At 45.1% G+C, this 20,160-nt stretch overlaps 1 protein-coding gene across 1 annotated transcript in view; it reads right to left on the minus strand.

Moving 5' to 3' along the window:
• LOC144685285 (organic cation/carnitine transporter 2-like) overlaps positions 1-20,160 on the minus strand; it is a 94,577-nt gene that overhangs the window by 58,669 nt on the left and 15,748 nt on the right. The window contains exon 2 of the mRNA XM_078549705.1: positions 14,494-14,597. Coding sequence (XP_078405831.1) covers positions 14,494-14,597 — 104 coding nt within the window. The remainder of the gene's footprint in view (positions 1-14,493; positions 14,598-20,160) is intronic.

Here is a 20,160-nt window from a genome sequence, read left to right on the forward strand (position 1 = left end):
CAAATTCGCTGGATTCTGGAAAGGTTCTGTCAGACTGGAAAGTAGCAAATATAACCCCTCCATTCAATAAGGGAGGGAGGCACAAAACAGGAAACTATAGGCCAGTTAGCTTGACATGTGTCATGAGAAAGGTTTTTTTTAATTCATTCGCGGGATGTGGGCTTCACTGGCTGGGCCAGCATTTATTGCCCATCCCTAGTTGCCCCTTGAGAAGGTGGTGGTGAGCTGCCTTCATGAACCTCTGCAGTTCATGTACCGTAGGTACACCCACAGTGCTGTTAGGAAGAGAGTTCCAGGATTTTGATCCAGCGACAGTGAAGGAACAGCGATATATTTCCAGGTCAGGATGGTGAGTGACTTGCAGGGGAACTTCTAGGTGGTGGTGTTCCCATCTGCTGCCCTTGTTCTTCCAGATGGTAGTGATCATGGGTTTGGAAGATGCTGTCGAAGGAACCTTGGTGAATTCCTGCAGTGCATCTTGTAGATGGTACACACTGATGCCACTGTGTGTCGGTGGTGGAGGGAGTGAATGTTTGTGGATGTGGTGCAAATCAAGTGGGCTGATTTGTCCTGGACAGTGTCAAGCTTCTTGAGTGTTGTGGGAGCTGCACTCATCCAGACAAGTGGAGAGTATTCCATCACACTCCTGACTTGTGCCTTGGAGGTAGTGGACAGGCTTTGGGGAGTCAGGAGGTGAGTTACTCGTTGCACGATTCCTAAACCCTGACCTGCTCTTGTAGCCACAGTATTTACGTGGCTAGTCCAGTTTAGTTCCTGGTCAATGGTAAACCCCAGGATGTTGATGATGGAGGATTCAGTGATGGTAATGCCATTGAATATCAAGAGGCGATGGTTAGATTCTCTCCTGTTGGAGATGGCTGACACTTGTGTGGTGTGAATGTTACTTCCCACTTGTCAGCTTAAGCCTGGATATTGTACAGGTCTTGCTGCATTTGGACATGGACTGCTTCAGTACCTGGGGAATCGCCAATGGAGCTGAACATTGCGCAATCATCAGCGAACATCCCCACTTCTGACCTTATGATGAAAGGTAGGTCATTGATGAAACAACTGAAGATGGTTGCGTTGAGGACACTACCCTGAGGAACTCCTGCAGTGACGCCCTGGAGCTAAGATAACTGACCTCCAACAACCACAACTATCTTCCTTTGTGCTAGGCATGACTCCATCCAGAGAAGAGTCTTCCCCCTGATTCCCACTGACTCCAATTTTGCTAGGGCTCCTTGATGCCACTATCTGTCAAATGCAGCCTTGATGTCAAAATCAGTCACTCTTGCCTTAACTCAGGTGTTGAGCTCTTTTGTCCATTTTGAACCAAGGCTGTAATGAGGTCAGGAGCTGAGTGGCCCTGGCGGAACCCAAACTGGGCATCAGTGAGCAGGTTATTGCTAAGCAAGTGCTGTTTGATAGCACTGTTCCACTACTTTACTGATGATCGAGAGTAGACTGATGGGGCAGTAATTGGCTGGGTTGTCCTGCTTTTTGTGCTCAGGATATACCTGGGAAATTTTCCACATAGCCCGGTAGACACCAGTGTTGTAGCTGTACTGGAACAGCTTGGCTAGGGGCGCGGCAATTTCTGGAGCACAAGTCTTCGATACTATTGCCAGAATATTGTCTGGGCCGATAGCTTTTGAAGTGGATTCAACTGTTTCTTGATATCACGTGCAGTGAATCGAATTAGCTGAAGACTGGCATCTATGATGCTGGGGACCTCTGGAGGAGGCCAAGATGGATCATCCACTCGGTACTTTTGGCTGAAGATTGTAGCAAATGTTTCAGCCTTATCTTTTACACTGATGTGCTGGGCTCCTCCATCATTGAGGATGGGGGTGTTTGTGGAGCCACCTCCTCCCAGTGAGTTGTTTAATTGTCCACCACCATTCACGACTGGATGTGGCAGGACTGCAGAGCTTAGATCTGATCCATTGGTTGTGGGATCGCTTAGCCCTGCCTATCACTTGCTGATTATGATGTTTGGCACGCAAGTATTCCTGTGTTATAGCTTCAACAGGTTGACATCTCATTTTTAGGTATGCTTGGTGCTGCTCCTGTTATGCCCCCTTGCACTCTTCGTTGAACCAGGGTTGATCCCCTGGCTTGATGGTAATGGTAGAGTGGGAGATATGCTGGGCTATGAGGTTACAGATTGTGTTCAAATATATTTCTGCTGCTGCTGCTGGCCCACAGCTCCTCATAGATGCCCAGTCTTGCTAGATCTGTTCGAAATCTATCCCAGTTAGCACAGTGGTAGTGCCACACAACACAATAGAGGGTATCCTCAATGTGAAGATGGGACTTCATTTCCACAATGACTGTGCGGTGGTCACTCCTATCGATACTGTCATGGATAGTATCTGCGGCATGTAGGTTGGTGAGGATGAGGTCAAGTATATTTTTCCCTCTTGTTGGTTCCTTCACCACCTGCCGCAGACCCACTCTAGCAGCTATGCCCTTCAGGACTCGGCCAGCTCAGTTAGTAGTGGAGCTACTGAGCCACTCTTGGTGATGGACATTGAAGTCCCCCACCCAGAGTACATTCTGCACCCTTGCCACCCTCAGTGCTTCCTCCAAGTGGTGATCAACATGGAGGAGCACTGATTCATCAGCTGAGGGAGGGCGGTATGTGGTATTCAGCAGGAGGTTTCCTTGCCCATGTTTGACCTGATGCCATGAGACTTCATGGGGTCTGAAGTTGATGTTGAGGGCTTGCAGGGCAACTCCCTCCTAACTGTATACCACTATGCCACCACCTCTGCTGGGTCTGTCCTGCTGGTAGGACAGGACAAACCTAGGGACGGTAATGGTGGTGTCTGGGACATTATCTGTAAGGTATGATTCCATGAGGGAGACTATGTCAGGACGTTGCTTGACTAGTCTGTGAGACAGCTCTCCCAATTCTGGCACTAGCCCCCAGATGTTAATAAGGAGGACTTTGCAGGGTCGACAGGGCTGAAATTGTCATTGTCGTTTCCGGTGCTGAGGTCAATGCCCAATGGTCTATCTGGTTTCATTCCTTCTTTGTGAATTGATTAATTTTATGTTAGAATTGATCATTAAGGAGGTTATAGCTGGGAACTTAGAGAAACCGAAAGCAATCGGGAAGAGACAGCATGGTTTTGTGAAAGGGAAATCATGTTTAACCAATTTTTTGGAGTTCTTTGAAGAAGTAAAATACCCTGTGGATGAAGGGGAGCCTGTAGATGTGTTGTACTTGGATTTCCTGAAGGCATTTGATAAGGTGCCACATCAAATGTTATTGCGGAAAATAAAAGCTCATGGTGTAGGTGGTAATTTATTAGCGTCAATAGAGAATTGACTGGCTGGCAGAAATCAGAGAGTATGCATAAATGGGTATTTTTCTGATTGGCAGGATGTGACAAGTGGAGTCCCACAGGGGTTTGTGCTGGGGCCTCAACTTTTTACAATTTATATCAGTGACTTTAGTGAGGGGAGTGAAGGCATGATAGCTAAATTTCCAGATGACACAAATATAGGTAGGGAAAGTTTAAGTTGTGAAGAGGACATAAGGAGGTTGCAGACTGATATAGATAGATTGAGCGAGTGGGCAAATATCTAGTAGATAGAATATAATGTGAGAAAATGTGAAGTTGCTCACTTTGGCAAGATGAATAAAAAAGCAGAGCATTACTTAAACGGAGAACAGCTGCAGAATTTCGGGCTGCAGAGGCATCCAGGTAGTCTAATGCATGAGTCACAGAAAGTTAGTGTTCAGGTACAGCAAGTAATTCAGAAGGGTAATGGAATGCTATCCTTTATTACAAGGGGAATTGAACATCAAAGTAAGGATGCTATGCTTCAGTTATACAGGGCATTGGTGAGACTACATCTTGAATACTGTGTGCAGTTTTGGTCTCATTATTTAAGGAAGGATGTAAATGCCTTGGAGATGGTTCAGAGGAGGTTTACTAGATTGATACCTGGAATGAGTGGGTTATTTTATGAGGAAAGGTTAGATAGACTGGGCTTGTTTCCACTGGAGTTTGGAAGAGTGAGGGGTGACTTTCTTGAAGGATATAAGATCCTGAATAGCATTGACAATTTGGATGTGGAAAGGATGTTTCCTCTTCTGGGTGAGTCCAGAACTACAGGGTACTGTTTCAAAATTAGGGATGGCCCTTTTAGGGCAGAAATTAGGAGAATTTTTTTCTCTCAGAGGGTTGTGTGACTTGGAATTCTCTGCCTTAGAAGGTGGTGGAGGAGGGGGCCGTTGAACATTTTTGAGGCGGAGGTAGATAGATTCTTGTTAAGCAAGGGAATCAAAGGTTATCGGGGGTAGATGGGAATGTGGAATTCAAAATACAAGCAGATCAGCCATGATCCTAATGAACAGCAGAGCAGGCTTGAGAAGCCAAACTCCTTTCAAGTGAAGCAGCATTTCACTTGCATTTCCCCTAACTTAGTCTACTGCATTTGTTGCTCCCAATGCGGTCTCCTCTACATTGGAGAGACCAAACGCAAACTGGGCGACCGCTTTGCAGAACACCTGCGGTCTGTCTGCAAGAAAGACCCAAACCTCCCTGTCGCTTGCCATTTTAACACTCCACCCTGCTCTCTTGCCCACATGTCTGTCCTTGGCTTGCTGCATTGTTCTAGTGAAGCCCAACGCAAACTGGAGGAACAGCACCTCATCTTCCGACTAGGCACTTTACAGCCTTCCGGGCTGAATATTGAATTCAACAACTTTAGATCTTAAACTCCCTCCCCCATCCCCACCCCCATTTCCGTTTCTTCCCCCTCCCTTTTGTTTTTCCAATAATTTATATAGATTTTTCTTTTCCCACCTATTTCCATTATTTTTAAATCTATAACTATAATACCCTGTCAGTCTTTTCACCCCACCCCCACTAGAGCTGTACTTTGAGTGTCCTGCCATCCATTCTTAATTAGCACATTCTCTTAGATAATATCACCACCTTTAACACCTCTCTGTTCCTTTGTCTGTAACATCTTTTGATTATCTGCTCCTATCACTGTTTGCTTGTCCTTACAACCATCCCCCCCAACTTCTCTTCCCCCTACCCCCACCCCGCCCCCCCCGACCTTAAACCAGCTTATATTTCACCCCTCTCCTAACTTCACTCAGTTCTGCTGAAGGGTCATGAGGACTCGAAACGTCAACTCTTTTCTTCTCCGCCGATGCTGTCAGACTTGCTGACTTTTTCCAGGTAATTCTGTTTTTGTTTTGGATTTCCAGCATCCGCAGTAGTTTTTTGTTTTTATCAGACCACTTCTTACCTTGTCTAATCTGCACATGCCGGGTTTCACACACCTGTGGCAGAATTTTTTGCTGAGTGGGCGGGGTGCGCTCGAGTGTCAAATAGTGAGTGATGATTTTGGCACTTGTGCAATATCTCAGTCAGTGGGCGCGTGTGGGATTTGGAGCCACATCCGCAATCAATTATGAGGCCAGTTAAGGCCATTAAAAAGGCAATTAAGGAATATTTAGAAACATAGAAAATAGGAGCAGGAGTCGGCCATTCAGCCCTTCGAGCCTGCTCCGCCATTCATTATGATCATGGCTGACCATCCAACTCAATATCCTGCTTCCGCTTTCTCCCCATATCCTTTGATCCCTTTCGCCCCAAGAGCCATATCTAACACCTTCTTGAAAACATACAATGTTTTGGCCTCAACTACTTTCTGTGGTAGTGAATTCCACAGGCTCACCACTCTCTGGGTGAAGAAATTTCTCCTCATCTCATCCTAAATGGTTTACCCCACATCCTCAGACTGTGACCCCTGGTTCTGGACTACCCCACCATCGGGAACATCCTTCCTGCATCTTCCCTGTCTAGTCCTGTTAGAATTTTATAGGTTTCTATGAGATCCCCCCTCATTCTTCTGAACTCCAGCGAATATAATCCTAACCGACTCAATCTCTCCTCATATGTCAGTCCCACCATCCCAGGAATCAGTCGGGTAAACCTTTGCTGCACTCCCGCTGTAGCAAGAACACCCTTCCTCAGATAAGGAGACCAAAACTGCACATAATATTCCAGGTGTGGTCTCACCAAGGCCCTGTATAGTTGCAGCAAGACATCCCTGTTCCTGTACTCGAATCCTCTCGCTATGAAGGCCAACATACCATTTTCCTTCTTTACTGCCTGCTGCACCTGCATGCTTACCTTCAGCAACTGGTGTACGAGGACACCCAGGTCTCGTTGCACATTCCCCTCTCCCAATTTATAGCCATTCAGATAATAATCTGCCTTCCTGTTATTGCAACCAAAGTGGATAACCTCACATTTATCCACATTATACTGCATCTGCCATGCATTTGCCCACTCACTCAGCTTGTCCAAATCACACTGAAGCATCTCTGCATCCTCCTCACAGCTCAATTTCCCACACAACTTTGTGTCATCTACAAGTTTGGAGATATTACATTTAGTTCCCTCATCTAAACCATTAATATATATTGTGAATAGCTGGGGTCCCAGCACCGATCTCTGCGGTACCACATTAGTCACTGCCTGCCATTCAAAAAAAGACCCGTTTATTCCTACTCTTTGTTTCCTGTCTGCCAACCAGTTTTCTATCCATCTCAATACACTACCCCAAATTCCATGCGCTTTAATTGTACAGGCTAATCTCTTATGTGGGATGTTGTCGAAAGCCTTCTGAAAGTCCAAATAAACCAAATCCACTGGCTCCCCCTCATCAACCCTATTACTTACATCCTCGAAAAATTCCAGTAGATTTGTCAAGCATGATTTCCCTTTCGTAAATCCAGGCTGACTCTGTCCGATTCTGCCACTGTTTTCCAAGTGCTCAGCTATTAAATCTTTTATAATGGACTCTAGAATTTTCCCCACTACCAACATCAGGCTGATTGGTCTATAATGCCCTGTTTTCTCCCTGCCTCCCTTTTTAAATAGTGGGGTTACATCAGCTACCCTCCAATCTGTAGGAGCTGTTCCAGAGCCTATAGAATGTCAGAAGATGACCACCAATGCATCCACTATTTCTAGGGCCACTTCCTTAAATACCCTGGGATGTAGACTATAAGGCCCCGGGGATTTATCGGCCTTCAATCCCATCAATTTCTCCAACACCATTCCCCTACTAATACTGATTTCTTTCAGTTCCTCCCTCTCACTAAACCCTGTGTTCCCCAACATTTCTGGTATGTTATTTGTGTCCTCTTTTGTGAAGACAGAACCAAAGTATTTATTTAGTTGGTAAGCCATTTCTTTGTTCCCCATTATAAATTCCCCTGTTTCTGACTGTAAGGGACCTACATTTGTCTTCCCCAATCTTTTTCTCTTCACATACCTTTGGAAACTTTTACAGTCAGTTTTTATGTTCCCTGCAAGCTTACTCTCGTACTCTATTTTCCCCTTCTTAATCAATCCCTTGGTCCTTCTTTGCTGAATTCTAAACTGCTCCCAATCCTCAGGTCTGTTGTTTTTTCTGTCCAATTTGTATGCCTCTTCCTTGGACCTAATACCTCTAATTTCCCTTGTAAGCCATGGTTTGGCCACCTTTCCTGTTTCACTTTTGTGTCAGACAGGAATAAACAATTGTCGCAGTTCACTTATGCGCTCTTTGAATGTTTGCCATTGCCTATCCACCGTCATCCCTTTAAGTAACGTTTCCCAATCCATCATAGCCAACTCGCGCCTCATACCATTGTAGCTTCCTTTATTAAGATTCAAGACCCTAGTCTCAGAGTCAACTACGTCACTCTTCATCTTGATGAAGAATTCTATCATATTATGGTCGCTCATCCCCAAAGGGCCTCGCACAACTAGATTGCCAATTATTTCTTTCTCATTACACAATACCCAGTCTAGGATGGCCTGTTCTCTAATTGGTTCCTCAATGTATTGGTCCAGAAAAACATCCTGTATACACTCCAGGAATTTCTCCTCTACGGAATTGTTACTAATTTGATTTGCTCAATCGATATGCATATTGAAGTTACCCATAATTACAGATGTTCCTTTATTGCATGCGTCTCTAATTTCCTGTTTAATGCCATTCCCAACATCACCGCTACAATTTGGGGGTCTATATACAACCTCCACTAAAGTTTTTTGCCCCTTAGTGTTTCTCAACTCTACCCATAGCTCCACATCGTCGGAGCTAATATCTTTCCTCACTATTGCGCTAATTTCCTCTTTAACCAGCAATGCAACTCCACCGCCTTTTCCTTTTTTTCTGTCCTTCCCAAATACTGAATACCCCTGGATGTTCAGTTCCCATCCCTGGATGTTCAGTTCCCATCCCTGGTCAACCCTGCAGCCATGTCTCCGTAAGCCCGACTATATCATACCTGTTTACATCTATTTGCGCGGTTAATTCATTCACTTTATTTTATGTTGCTCATGCGATTTCGCGATCATCACATGGGCAAAATGGGCAGGTGGACAGCCGAAAATTTGCTAAACCTCATCCGAAGGCAGGATAAAAAGGGTCAGCAGCATTTCCGGTGTGAATAGTGAGGAGGTTTGGAAATAGTTTGCTGCTGTTTATTGTTTATTGGCACTTGGCAGCTTCATCTCTACTCGGGGCTTCATTGGTAGCATTTCCAGGCTTAATTTCATGACTTATTGGTTTCTCCAAGGTACCCGGAGGATTTAGACTGTGTGGACCCTTGCAGGTATCAGACAGCCTTCTGTTACCCTGGTAATGCGGGTTGTGGTCTCTGCTGGTGGCACCTCCTCTGAGGAGGAAGAGAGGGACAGAAGGGAGAGGAGGCCATGTGGCACAATGCAGCTGCCAGAAGAATTACCTGTGGGAGGAGAGGCAAAGGGGGCAGGGCCAGCAGGAAGTCCAAGGTGGAATGGGCTACAGAAGACGCCATTATCCTGCTACCATGGTTTACAGGCAGCAATGTAGCTACCTCAAAATGAGATGCAATACCAAAGGAGGCTCCGCCTCTCAAGGGAGACCATGGCCCCCATTTGTCAGATGATTGGGCCTAAGATCAGCTCTGACTTCGTGGGCGGATACCCCATGTCAGTGGCTCTGAAGGTCACAGCGGCCCTCAACTCTATGTCCCCAGTTCTTTCCGGGGGTCAGTGGAGGATCTGTGTGGAGTGTCACAATCAGCTGCCCACAGTTGCGTAAAGCTGGTGATAGGAGCTCTGTTCAGGCGGGTACTGACCTTTAATCTTTAGCGCACAGACGAGGCCAGCCAGGCTGAGCGAGCTAGACACTTTGCAGCGATTGCTGGGTTCTCCTGCATCCAGGGTGCCGTCAACTGCACACATGTGGTCATCAAGGTACAAACGGGTCAGCCGGGTGCCTTCATCAACAGGAAGTGATTCTACTCCATGAACATGGAGATAGTGTGTGACCACAGGATGCAGATTCCTCAAGTCTGTGCAAGGTACCCTGGCAGCTCCCATGACGCGTACAGCCTGAGACACTCCCAGGTACGGGGGCTCTTCAGTGCTCCGGCTTGACTGGATGGATGGCTGCTGGGTGACAAGGGCTATCCATTGAAAAGGTGGCTCATGATGCCTCCACACGACTCAAGAACAGAGGCAGAACAGTGCTACAATAGGAGTCATGCCTCCACAAGGATGGTGATAGAGAGGACCATAGGTCTTCTCAAGCTGTGCTTCTGGTGCCTGGATCATTCAAGGGGTGCACTACAATACCTCCCAGAGCAGATGTCACTGATAGTGGTTGCATCCTGCGCTCTCCATAATCTGGCACTGGCAAGTGGGGGACCCACTGGAGGAAAAGGATATTGAGGCAGCTGCACAGGCCACAGATGATGAATCCAGTAGTGAGTCAGAAGAGGAGCACACTGAGGGCATGGAGGCAGACCTCAGTAACCTCCAGGGAGGCCAGGGACGCCTTGATCCAATGCTCCTTCAGCTAGGCTGCCAAAGATCTGCTTCCACCTCATCCCAGGGCTGCGGCCTCCAATCTGGATGTCAGAAATGACCCTTTCATTTGCACCCAAAGCCCACTCAATGCCTGTGCAATAAAGTATTGAGCCACTCGCGTCCAGCATTACATACCAGCGTACCCTGCACCAGAAAGAAAAAAGGTGAAGCACACTCAGGCTGTCAGAACCAAAGCAAATTCAATGTAATTGTCACATCGAAAGCATAATAAAATTACCATTACTGGTGTTGATGTCCACACCAGCAGACGACTAAACCAAACATAAATGAACAGAAAATCACCCGTAAGCTGTCCCTCTTGCGCTCATGTTGCCTTTACCTTACGTATCCGAGTGCTACATCTTGGTGCCTACCTGTCGCTGGCACTGGCATTGGAGACAGCTGCTGACTCTGCTGTCTTGTTAGCCTTGATGACCTTGGTGGTCATTCTCTGGCCAGTGGAGCCTGTGCTAGCCCCGCCTGGGAGGGAGCAGCCAGTGCTACGGCTAGCATCTCTCCAGTCATCGCATGATTCCCCAGTCAGATGCAACGGTCACTAGCAGAGGGGCAGAGGAGCTGCTGCTGTCATCTGGAGCGCCCTGAGAGGAGTCTGCAGAGACGACAAGCAGCTCATGCACCAACGTGAGATCGCTCTGAATCTCCCTGCTCACCATTGATGAACGGGCACCAAGCTGGGATACTGGGTGCCTCATCCTTCTCCCATACTGGCACTGACCACCTGAGGTCAGTGCCTGTGTGAGGGCTTGCAGGTTTGGGCGCAACACCAGGAACCCCTGATCCTGCCCCTGAAGCTGCCTCTCCATAAGAGTCGCCACTCTCTCAATGGAGGAGGCACTGCACTCGGCCATGAGGGTTAACGCCGTTCTCATGCTCTGCATGGACTCCTCCACAACAGAGACCAAGGCACGCATACCCTCATGGATCTTCGCCAGATCCTCCCATGCATCCCACTGGGCATCCAGCATCTGCCGCCTAATGGACGACTCCAGAGGCTCATCATCTGCCTTCAACTGAGCATCATCCTGGTCCCCAGCTGTCCTCCGACTCCCAGTGCCCTGGGCACACTCTGCCTCTGCCTGCACCTCAAGCGAGTGTGACGTGCCCTCACCAATGTGCACATACATTCTAACCACCGATCTAATGCCCACTGAGGTGCTGGTATCTGCGCCGGTGCCTGGTTCAGAGAGTGGGTGTGATGCAGGTGCAAATGAAGCCTGGTCTGGCATCAGGGGTGGCGCTTCGGGGTCCACAGAGAAATTGCGTGCTGCTGAACCTAAAAAGGAGAACAAGGACATGTCATTAGTTAAAGTCATCACACTGTCACTGTGCATGCCAGGCACCCTGGTGAGACAATGGAGATCTGCATCATGGTGCCATCATTTTTCAATGATCAATGTGGACTCCAGGTTTGAGGCTCCCATCAATGAAGCGACTACACTAAAATAGTTGCACAATCCGAAACTCTCACCTCTGTGCACTGTGCTCTTAACTTCATCTGGCACCTCCATCTCTCCACGCCCGGTTACACGTGAAGCGTGCCAGTTCTCTAGCTCAAGGGCATCCTGCTCGAACCTGATCAGCAGCAGCAGGTTGGGCGGGCCTCCGTCTGTACGTGACCTCACTGCTTGGTTATGGCTTGTCTTCTCCTGAAAGGACAGAGGAGCATTGGTTATTCCACTCTCTACATGCAGCGCCATTACAGCCTGGCCAACCGCAGCTGAGGAACACCTCGCAGGGCACATCCGAGTCATGGCCCTCGAACTGCAAGGCACTCAGTCCAAGCAGCAAGGGGTAATCCCCTTGGCCAGCTCCAGGGTCATTGGCAGTTGGCACTCAGATGCTAGCACCCCTGGGGTCCACGGGGAGATGGCCACACCTCAACACATTTGCACACTGACCCATGCCAACATGGTACTCACCCTTCCTGAGCACAGCAGGTCATTCTTCCGACACTGCACCCATGTGTGCTGTACCATGTCATGGCTGTTAACCAGCGCTGCCACCTCCTCCCATACACCCTTTGTGAGGGTGCAGTGGCCTCCTCCTCCCATCTCTGGAGACAAGGTTGTTCCTCTTGTCAGCCATCTCCTCTAGGAGGGCCGCATGTACTCATCCGAAAAGCAGGGGTCGAGTGCTTACCCGACCTGCCCTCCCACCTGACATCTCCAGCCGCACTCGACTCCATCAATTGAGTTTCTTAACATAGAACAGGCATTCTTCCATGGCAGCCTTCCAGGGGCTGTTTTTAACTCAGTCGGTGGGTCGCCATTGGACCCTCCCAACTGGACTCCCAATTGGACTCGGCCTTTCCTAACCAGTGGGGAGCCGTGTTTCATGATGAGTGAGCCTTAATTGGCTGGCCAGTGTGAAATTGCGGTCGGGGGGCCAATCACGGGTGGCGGCCCATTTCCCAGCCGATTCTGGGTCCACCAACCACCTGCCGAGCTCAAAATTCTGCCCCTGGCCTACCAAAATCCCCCTTCAGTGGAGGCAGCTGGTGATTTAAATGTACAGCTGCCTTTGTAAACTAATTGCGAACCCCAGCCCGACTGCAATCTCACCTTCGTGAAAATAGTAAGTGCCACGCTCGGAGGTGGGATTTATGACTTCTGGGCTTATCCACCATTTTGGGCCTGAGTGTACCTACACTAGAAGAACTGCAACTGTTCAAGAGCATGGCTCACCATTACCTTCTCAAAGGAAGACAATAAATGCTGGCCTTGCCATCAATTCACATATTCAATGATTAAATAAGAAAGCCTCAATCTTCTCCAACCTCTACCATCAAAAATAACAAAAGTAATATTGTTGGAATCACCTTCAAGCTCACCTGATTTGGCTATCTATCAGCAATCCTTGTTCGTCATTGGTCGATATACTGAAATTTCTTACACAATATCACTGTGGGAAAACCATTACCATAAGGACTGTAATAGATCAAGTAGAAATCATACAACCATCCTCTTGGAGCAATAAATGCAGTCTGATCATTGTTGTCCACATCCTGAGAATTTTTAATATAAATAAACACCCACACATGCAATTGCATGAACCCATTTATTCATTCAGCTTTGAACATACATTAATTCACAAGCTGACTCACAAATCCATGTCCAGAATACCTGTTTGTCAAAGATAATACGTCATTTACAAATATTCACTGACCTTTCACTCTGATACACAAATTATTTTGTAATGTGGCAAAGTGAAACAGGAAGGAATTAGGAATGCAAAATTGCACATTACCATAGTAACAAAAGGATAAACATATTTGGTAAAACACAGGACAGAAACACATGATTGCTTTCCTGCAATCAAAGCACAATCAACACACTACAGAATGTTATATCTGTAACCCATGAACTTGGTCATCAGGCTTTGTAAGCTTGTACCTGTCACCCATTTTGGTAGATTTTAAGTAGAATGTAGTTAGCTTTTCACCTTTTTCTCACAAGTCATTTTATCTGCCCTTTTTATGTCCCCAGCACAGGGGTACAAAATCAATAGGCAATTTTGATAATAAAGAACGGCCTCAAATTAAATTGGGGCATTTTTGTGATATTAAGGTGGGAGGAGAGGAAGGCAAAGTTGATACAACTAACAAGCTTGCGTGACCACAGCATGAGTCATGGGCCATTTATTGTCACCATATTCCAGGACTAACTCCCACCTGCACCCAGGGGAAGGACAAGAAGCCCTGCTGATGTGAGGGACCAAAATTTCCTTGTGACTAAAAAAGAGAAAGACATATTTATGTAGCACCTTTCACAACCACCAAATGTCTCAAAACACTCTACAACCAATTAAGAATTTCTGAAGTTTAGTCACTGTGTAATATAGGAAACGAGGCAGCCAATTTGCACACAGTAAGCCCCTACAAACAGCAGTATGATAATAACCAAATAATCTATATTTGTAATGTTGATTGGGAAATAGATATTGTGCAGCACACTGGGGATAACTTCCACTGTTCTTCAAAATAACGCCATGGGATCTTTAATATCCATCTGAAAGGGTGGGTGGGGTCTCAGTTTAACATCTCCTCAAAAACGCAGCAACTCTGATCGTGCAGAACTCTCTCAGTACTGCACTAAAGTGTCAGCCAAGATTGTTGTGCTCAAGTGCTAGGGTGGTACTTGAACCCACAACTTTCTGACTCTGAAGCAGGAATGCTATCAAACAGGCCACTCCTGCTCCTCTGCGCATCCAGAGAATCCATTAACATTGTAAATAAAAGTATCTTGTTGTGTCTCTTTCGGCCTGGGTCCAGTTAAAAATACGATCAGTATTGTGCACAATTCACATAATCCAAGGTGAAAATCTTTTTAGGGTTTGATGTTATCAAATTTGGACTTTTGAATATTTATGAGGACTCCACCTGCCTGCAGCAAACGCCCACACACTTCATGAAATCCAGGAGTTAAAATAGCAGTTGGAGTACAATCTAACCAGTGAGCTAAATACTCAGTGTCTATTTTCTCAATGCTCCCTCCCTCACACATCCTGCTTGTGTCAGGTATGAGAGACTAATAATTGGGTTGAAGATTCTTTCTGACAGAATTCAGTAAAGGAAATAACTCACCTATCTGACAGCTGTCCAGAAATAAAGGAACCAGACAGCACTCCCATGAAGAATACTGACATAACAAACGGCCCTTTCCAGTCACTGTTACACACCAAGTCCCACTGAAATGCAAAGAGAAATGAAAAGTTCCTCATTTGTGGTTTAGGGAAAATTACAGACAAGCCATTTTACTGTATTGGATCTAAACATGCACAGAAACAGGATACAAGGAAAGCTTATTTGGCTCACCGAAGCAAGATCAGCCTGGTCTATGGCATCGCTTACATCTCTAAGCCAGAAGGCAGCGACTGCAACAACAACCACAGCAACTTGTATTTATATAGTGCTTTTGACATCATAACATATTCCAAGATGCTTCACAGGGATGCTACAAAACAAAATATGACACTGAGCAATATTTTTTTTATTCTTTCATTGGATGTGGGTGTTGCTGGCAAAGCCAGCATTTGTTGCCCATCTCTAATTGCCTTTGAGAATTTGGGTGTGAGTCACCTTCTTGAACCATTACAGGGCATCTGCTGCAGGTACACCCACAGTGTTATTAGGAAAAGGGGTTCCAGGGCTTCAATCCAGCAACAGTGAAGGAACAGCAATAAAGTTCCAAGGATAATGTGTGGCTTGGAGGAGAACCTGAAGGTGATGGTTTTCTCATGCAGTTACTGCCTTTTTCCTTCTAGGTAGTAGAGGTTCTGTGTTTGGAAGGTGCTTTTGAAATAGCCTCAGTAAGTTACTGCAGTGCAGTAGGTGGTAGATGTAGATGGCGCACACTGCTGGCACTGTGCATTGGTAGTGGAGGGAGTGAATGTTTAAAGTGGTGGATGGGGTGTTGATCAAGCAGTTATTTGTCCTGAATGGTGTTGAGCTTCTTGAGTGTCGTTGGAGCTGCACTCATCCAGGTAAGTGGAGAGTATTCAATCACATTCTTGACTGAGGCTTGTAAATGGAGGACAGACTGTGGGGAGATAAGAGGTGAGTTACTCACTGCAGAATTCCCAGGTTCTGACTTGCTCCTGTAGCCACACTATTTATATGGCTGGTCCAGTTCAGTTTCAGGTCAATGAAAATCCCCTGGATAGTGGGGACTTCAGTAATGGTAATGTCATTGAATGTGAAGGGGAGATGTTTAGATTCTCTCTTGTTGAAGATGGTCATTGTCTTGCACTTGTATAGTGTGACTATCAACGTGTCACTTATCAGCTCAAATTTAAATGTTCTGCAGGTCTCGCTGCATAGGGGCATGGCTGCTTCAGTATTTGAAGAGTTGTGAAATGTGCTGAACATTGTGCAGTGATCAACACTTCTGACCTTATGATGAAGGGAAGGTCATTGATGATGCAGGTGAAAATGGCTGAGTCTAGGAAACTACCCTGGGGAACTCCCGCAGCGATGTCCTGGAATTGAGATTGGTCTCTACCGACCACAACCATCTTTGTGCTAGGTATGACTCCAACCAGCAGAGAGTTTTCCACCAATTCCTACTGATTTCAATTTTGCTCGGGCTCCTTAATGCAACACTCGTTCGAATGCTGCCTTGATGTCAAGGGTAGTCACTCTTCCGACCTCTTGTCTTCAGCTCTTTTGTCCATGTTTGGACCAAGGCTGTAATGAGATCAGGGGCCAATTTGCCCTGGTGGAACCCAAAATGAGCGTCAGTGAACAGGTTATTGCTGTGTAGGTGCTACTTGATAGTACCATTGACGACTCCTTTTGTTACTTTGCTGATGATCGAGAGTAGACTGATGGGGTGATAACTGAGTAGAGTGGATTTGTCCTGTTTTTTGTGGATAGGACATCCTGGGCAACCACAGTGTTGGGTGGACGCCAGTGTTGTAAATATGTAGCATAAGTAGCTATTAGGGCAAATGACCAAAAGCTTGATCATAGAGGTAGGTTTTAAGGAGCCTCTTAAAGGAAATGAGCAAGATAGAGAGTTGAAGAGGTTTAGGGAACGGATTCCAGAGTTTAGGACCTAGACACCTGAAGGCACAGTCACAAGTCATGGAGCGATTAATATCATGGTGCTCAAGAGGTCAGAGTTAGATGAGCCTAGATATCTCGGAGGACTTGGGGCTAAAGGAGGTAAAACAGAGAGGGAGATGTGAGGCCATGGAGGGATTTGACAAAAGCATAAGAATTTTAAAATTGAGATGTTGCTTAACCAGGTGGGTCAGTGGGTCAGTGAGCATATGGATGAATGGGTCTTGGTGCAATTTAGGACATGGACAATAGAATTTTCAATGACATTGCGTTTATGGGGGGTGGAACATGGGAGGTTAGCCATGGGTGCATTAGGATACTCAAGTCTAGAGGTTACAAAGTCATGGCTGAGAGTTTCAGAAGCAGATGATTTGAGGCAGGGGTGGAGTTGACCGACATTACAGAGGCAGGAATAGGCAGTCTTAGTGATGAGACATCCCACTTCAGAAGCTTGAGCACATAAACTAGACAGGCACTTCAGTGCAGTACTGATGGGTAGTACGTTTTGTAGGTAACCTGATCTCTTCTTCCCTTTTAGTTTGATGAAAAAACATTTCCATGACACCATTTGAGGAGAAGGGTAGTTTTCTCACCAACGTTACTTAAGTAGATTATCTGGTTGTTCATCTCATTGTTATTTGTAGAATTTTGCTGTCACATTTGTCCATGTTACAAAAGTGATTATATTTCAAAGTACTTTATTAGATGTGAGTTGCTTTGGGTCATACTAAGGACACGGATGGATGTGTAAAATGAAATTCTGTCTAATTGTAACAGACAATATACAATTTGCATTTTCATGGAATCTCCAAAATATATTTTCTGTTGAGAAAAATGAATAAAACTTCCAAACAAATTTCCAAGGAAGAGTGGTAAAACATATTCACACATCCTGAAAATAAAAATAAACTCTAGAATGCCAATATTGATCAACTGGCTTTCACAATAGAAATTTAATAGATCAGTGAGATTGAGACAATCTTAATCCATGGGTCATTTATATTTATTTTATACCTACTTCAGTTATGACAAAACCAGTCTTTTATTAAGGTTCATTATAGCGTTCTTGCTTTTGTATTCTATGCTTCTGTTTATGAAGCCCAGGATCCTGTTTGCTGCTTTCTCAACCTGACCTGCTACCTTCAACAATTTCTGTAAATACCAATGAAGCATTGAAAAGTTACAGTGCAGAAAGAGGCCCTTCAGCCCATTGTGCCTGCTTTGGCCATAAAAAGAGAAAAAAGAAATGAGCCACTCATTTTTAATCCCACTTTACAGCAGCTGGTCCATAGCCTTGCAGTACAGCACTTCAGGTGCAGATCCAGGTACCTTTTAAATGAGTTAAGCGTTTCAGCCTTGTTATGATGCAACAGATGAAGTGTGTCAGGTGGATCAAATCCACGAGGGAAATTTGATCACGTGGTCACAATGATTTTGCAATTTATATTTATTTCAAGATGTGTGCCCTGAATTCAGCAGTAATAAGTCCACCCAGACTTCAAGGAAACTAAATTAAACATTTATTAACAAAATAAATGATTTCAAGCACCTACATAGGTCTACAAATTACTACTATAATAACTCCTAAAATCCTTAATTAGTCTGGCATCTAGTTAAGGCAATGGTTAAAAAAATTGATTTAAACAAATCCAGGCAAGTCAACACAATACCCTGGACAATAGAATTCAAAATGGCTTTTCCCAGCCTCAGTTTCTGTAGACAGCAGCTTAATGTACAAATATCGGAGGCTTTTCACACTTCTGGTAGATCTTACAATGCTTTCCTAACACATAACCTCATTTCCCGTATACATGTTTCTCCCTTTTAATGCAAGTTCCATTGTTCCCATATGCCTTTGGAACTTGACCTTTCTCATAATATAAATCATTGCATGGTGCTAATATTATCTATAGCCTTTGGGAAAAATAAACACACTGCTTGGCCTAGCTTTTCTGGCTAGATGTAACGGCTTACCATCTCTTTGAAATGCAAACTACTCTGATTTATCTAAAAATGCAAATTCTCCTCCCCTCACATTCTAAAACTTCAGCTATGTTTACCTATTTAACATTTCAAACCTAGCTTCTTTTGATGAAGCTAGCTGTCTCCAATTCAATTAAATTCCAAACACACACACAAACTATCCAACCCTGCTATTAACCTACTTTTACAAAAAAAAATTACTAATATTATGAGAATTATTATACTTTTGTGACAGCCTCAACCACCAATTCAGGCAGTGAATTCTAGATGCCCACCACCCTCCGGGTGAAAAAGTTTTTCCTCATGTCCCCTCTAATCCTTCTACCGATCACCTTAAATCTATGTCCCTGACAGTAGACCCCTTCAGCTAGGGGAAACAGGTCTTTCCTGTCTACCCTATCTAGGCCCCTTATAATTTTGTACACCTCAGTTAGGTCATCCATTAGCCTCCTCTGTTCTCAGGAAAACAGCCCTAGGCTACCCAAGTTTTCTTCATAGCTGCAATTTTCAAGATTTGCCAACACTCTACTCTCTCCAGGGCAATTATATCCTTCCTAAAATGTGGTGACCAGAACTGTACACAAAATTCCAGCTGTGGCCTAACCAACATTTTACACAGTTCCAGCATTACATCCCTGCTTTTGTATTCAATACTTTGTCCAATAAAGGAAAACATTCCATATGTTTTCTTTACCACCTTATCCACCTGTCCTGCCACCTTCAGGGATTTGCAGACATGCACTTTAAAGTCTCTCACTTCTTCAACCCCTTTCATGTTCTCCCTGTTCATGCCCCCCAATCCTTAAAATTGCACCACTTATTTTATTTTATTCATTCATGGGATGTGAGCGTTGCTGGCAAGGCCAGCGTTTATTGCCCATCCCTAATTGTCCTTGAGAAAGTGGTGGTGAACTGCTGCAGTCTATGTGCATTATTACACTCACGGTGTTGTTAGAGATGGATCTCCAGGATTCTGACCTCGTACCAGTGAAAGAAAAGCAATGTAGTTCCGGGTTGGCTCGCTATAGGCCATTTCGTTGGAAGGGTGGGGGGGGGATGCAGTTAAGAGTCAACCGCATTAAATTTTAACATTTCTGTGAGCCTGGAGTCACATATAGGCTAGGCCAGTTAAGGATGGAAGATTTCCCTTCTTAACGGACTTCTATGAACCAGATGGGTTTTTCCAAAAATCCGGTAGTTTCATGATCATCATGACTGAGATAAGCTTTAAAATTCCAGATTGTATTAATTAATTGAATTTAAATTCCACAAGTTGTTGTGGTCAGATTTGCACTCATTTCTCTGAAACATTAGTCTGGGCCTCTGGATTTCTACTTCAGTGAATACCACTATGCCTCATGAAAGAAAGATACAGACCAGCCCTCTAATGAAAAACAAATCAAAATGGAAGAGTTCATGGTCTGAAGTTTTGAATTCAACATTGAGTCCAGAAGTCTGTAAAATGCCTAATTGGAAGTTGAGATACTGTTCCTTCAGTCTGTATGTTTTTACTTTCTGACAGAATTATTCATTATTCTGCCATTAACATCTAATCTGTACCAATGCTTTGTTTTTTTACTACAACCGTTACCACTCCCCTTTCCTTTTATTCCATGACATCTTTGTTATTTAACTTCGCCCACTCTTTAACCTATTTCAGACCTTTCTTTTTTTGTTCTACCTATCCTGCCCCTCTCCTTTCAA

Source organism: Cetorhinus maximus, chromosome 10 (assembly GCF_964194155.1).
Source record: "Cetorhinus maximus chromosome 10, sCetMax3.hap1.1, whole genome shotgun sequence".
Classification (NCBI taxonomy): domain Eukaryota; kingdom Metazoa; phylum Chordata; class Chondrichthyes; order Lamniformes; family Cetorhinidae; genus Cetorhinus; species Cetorhinus maximus.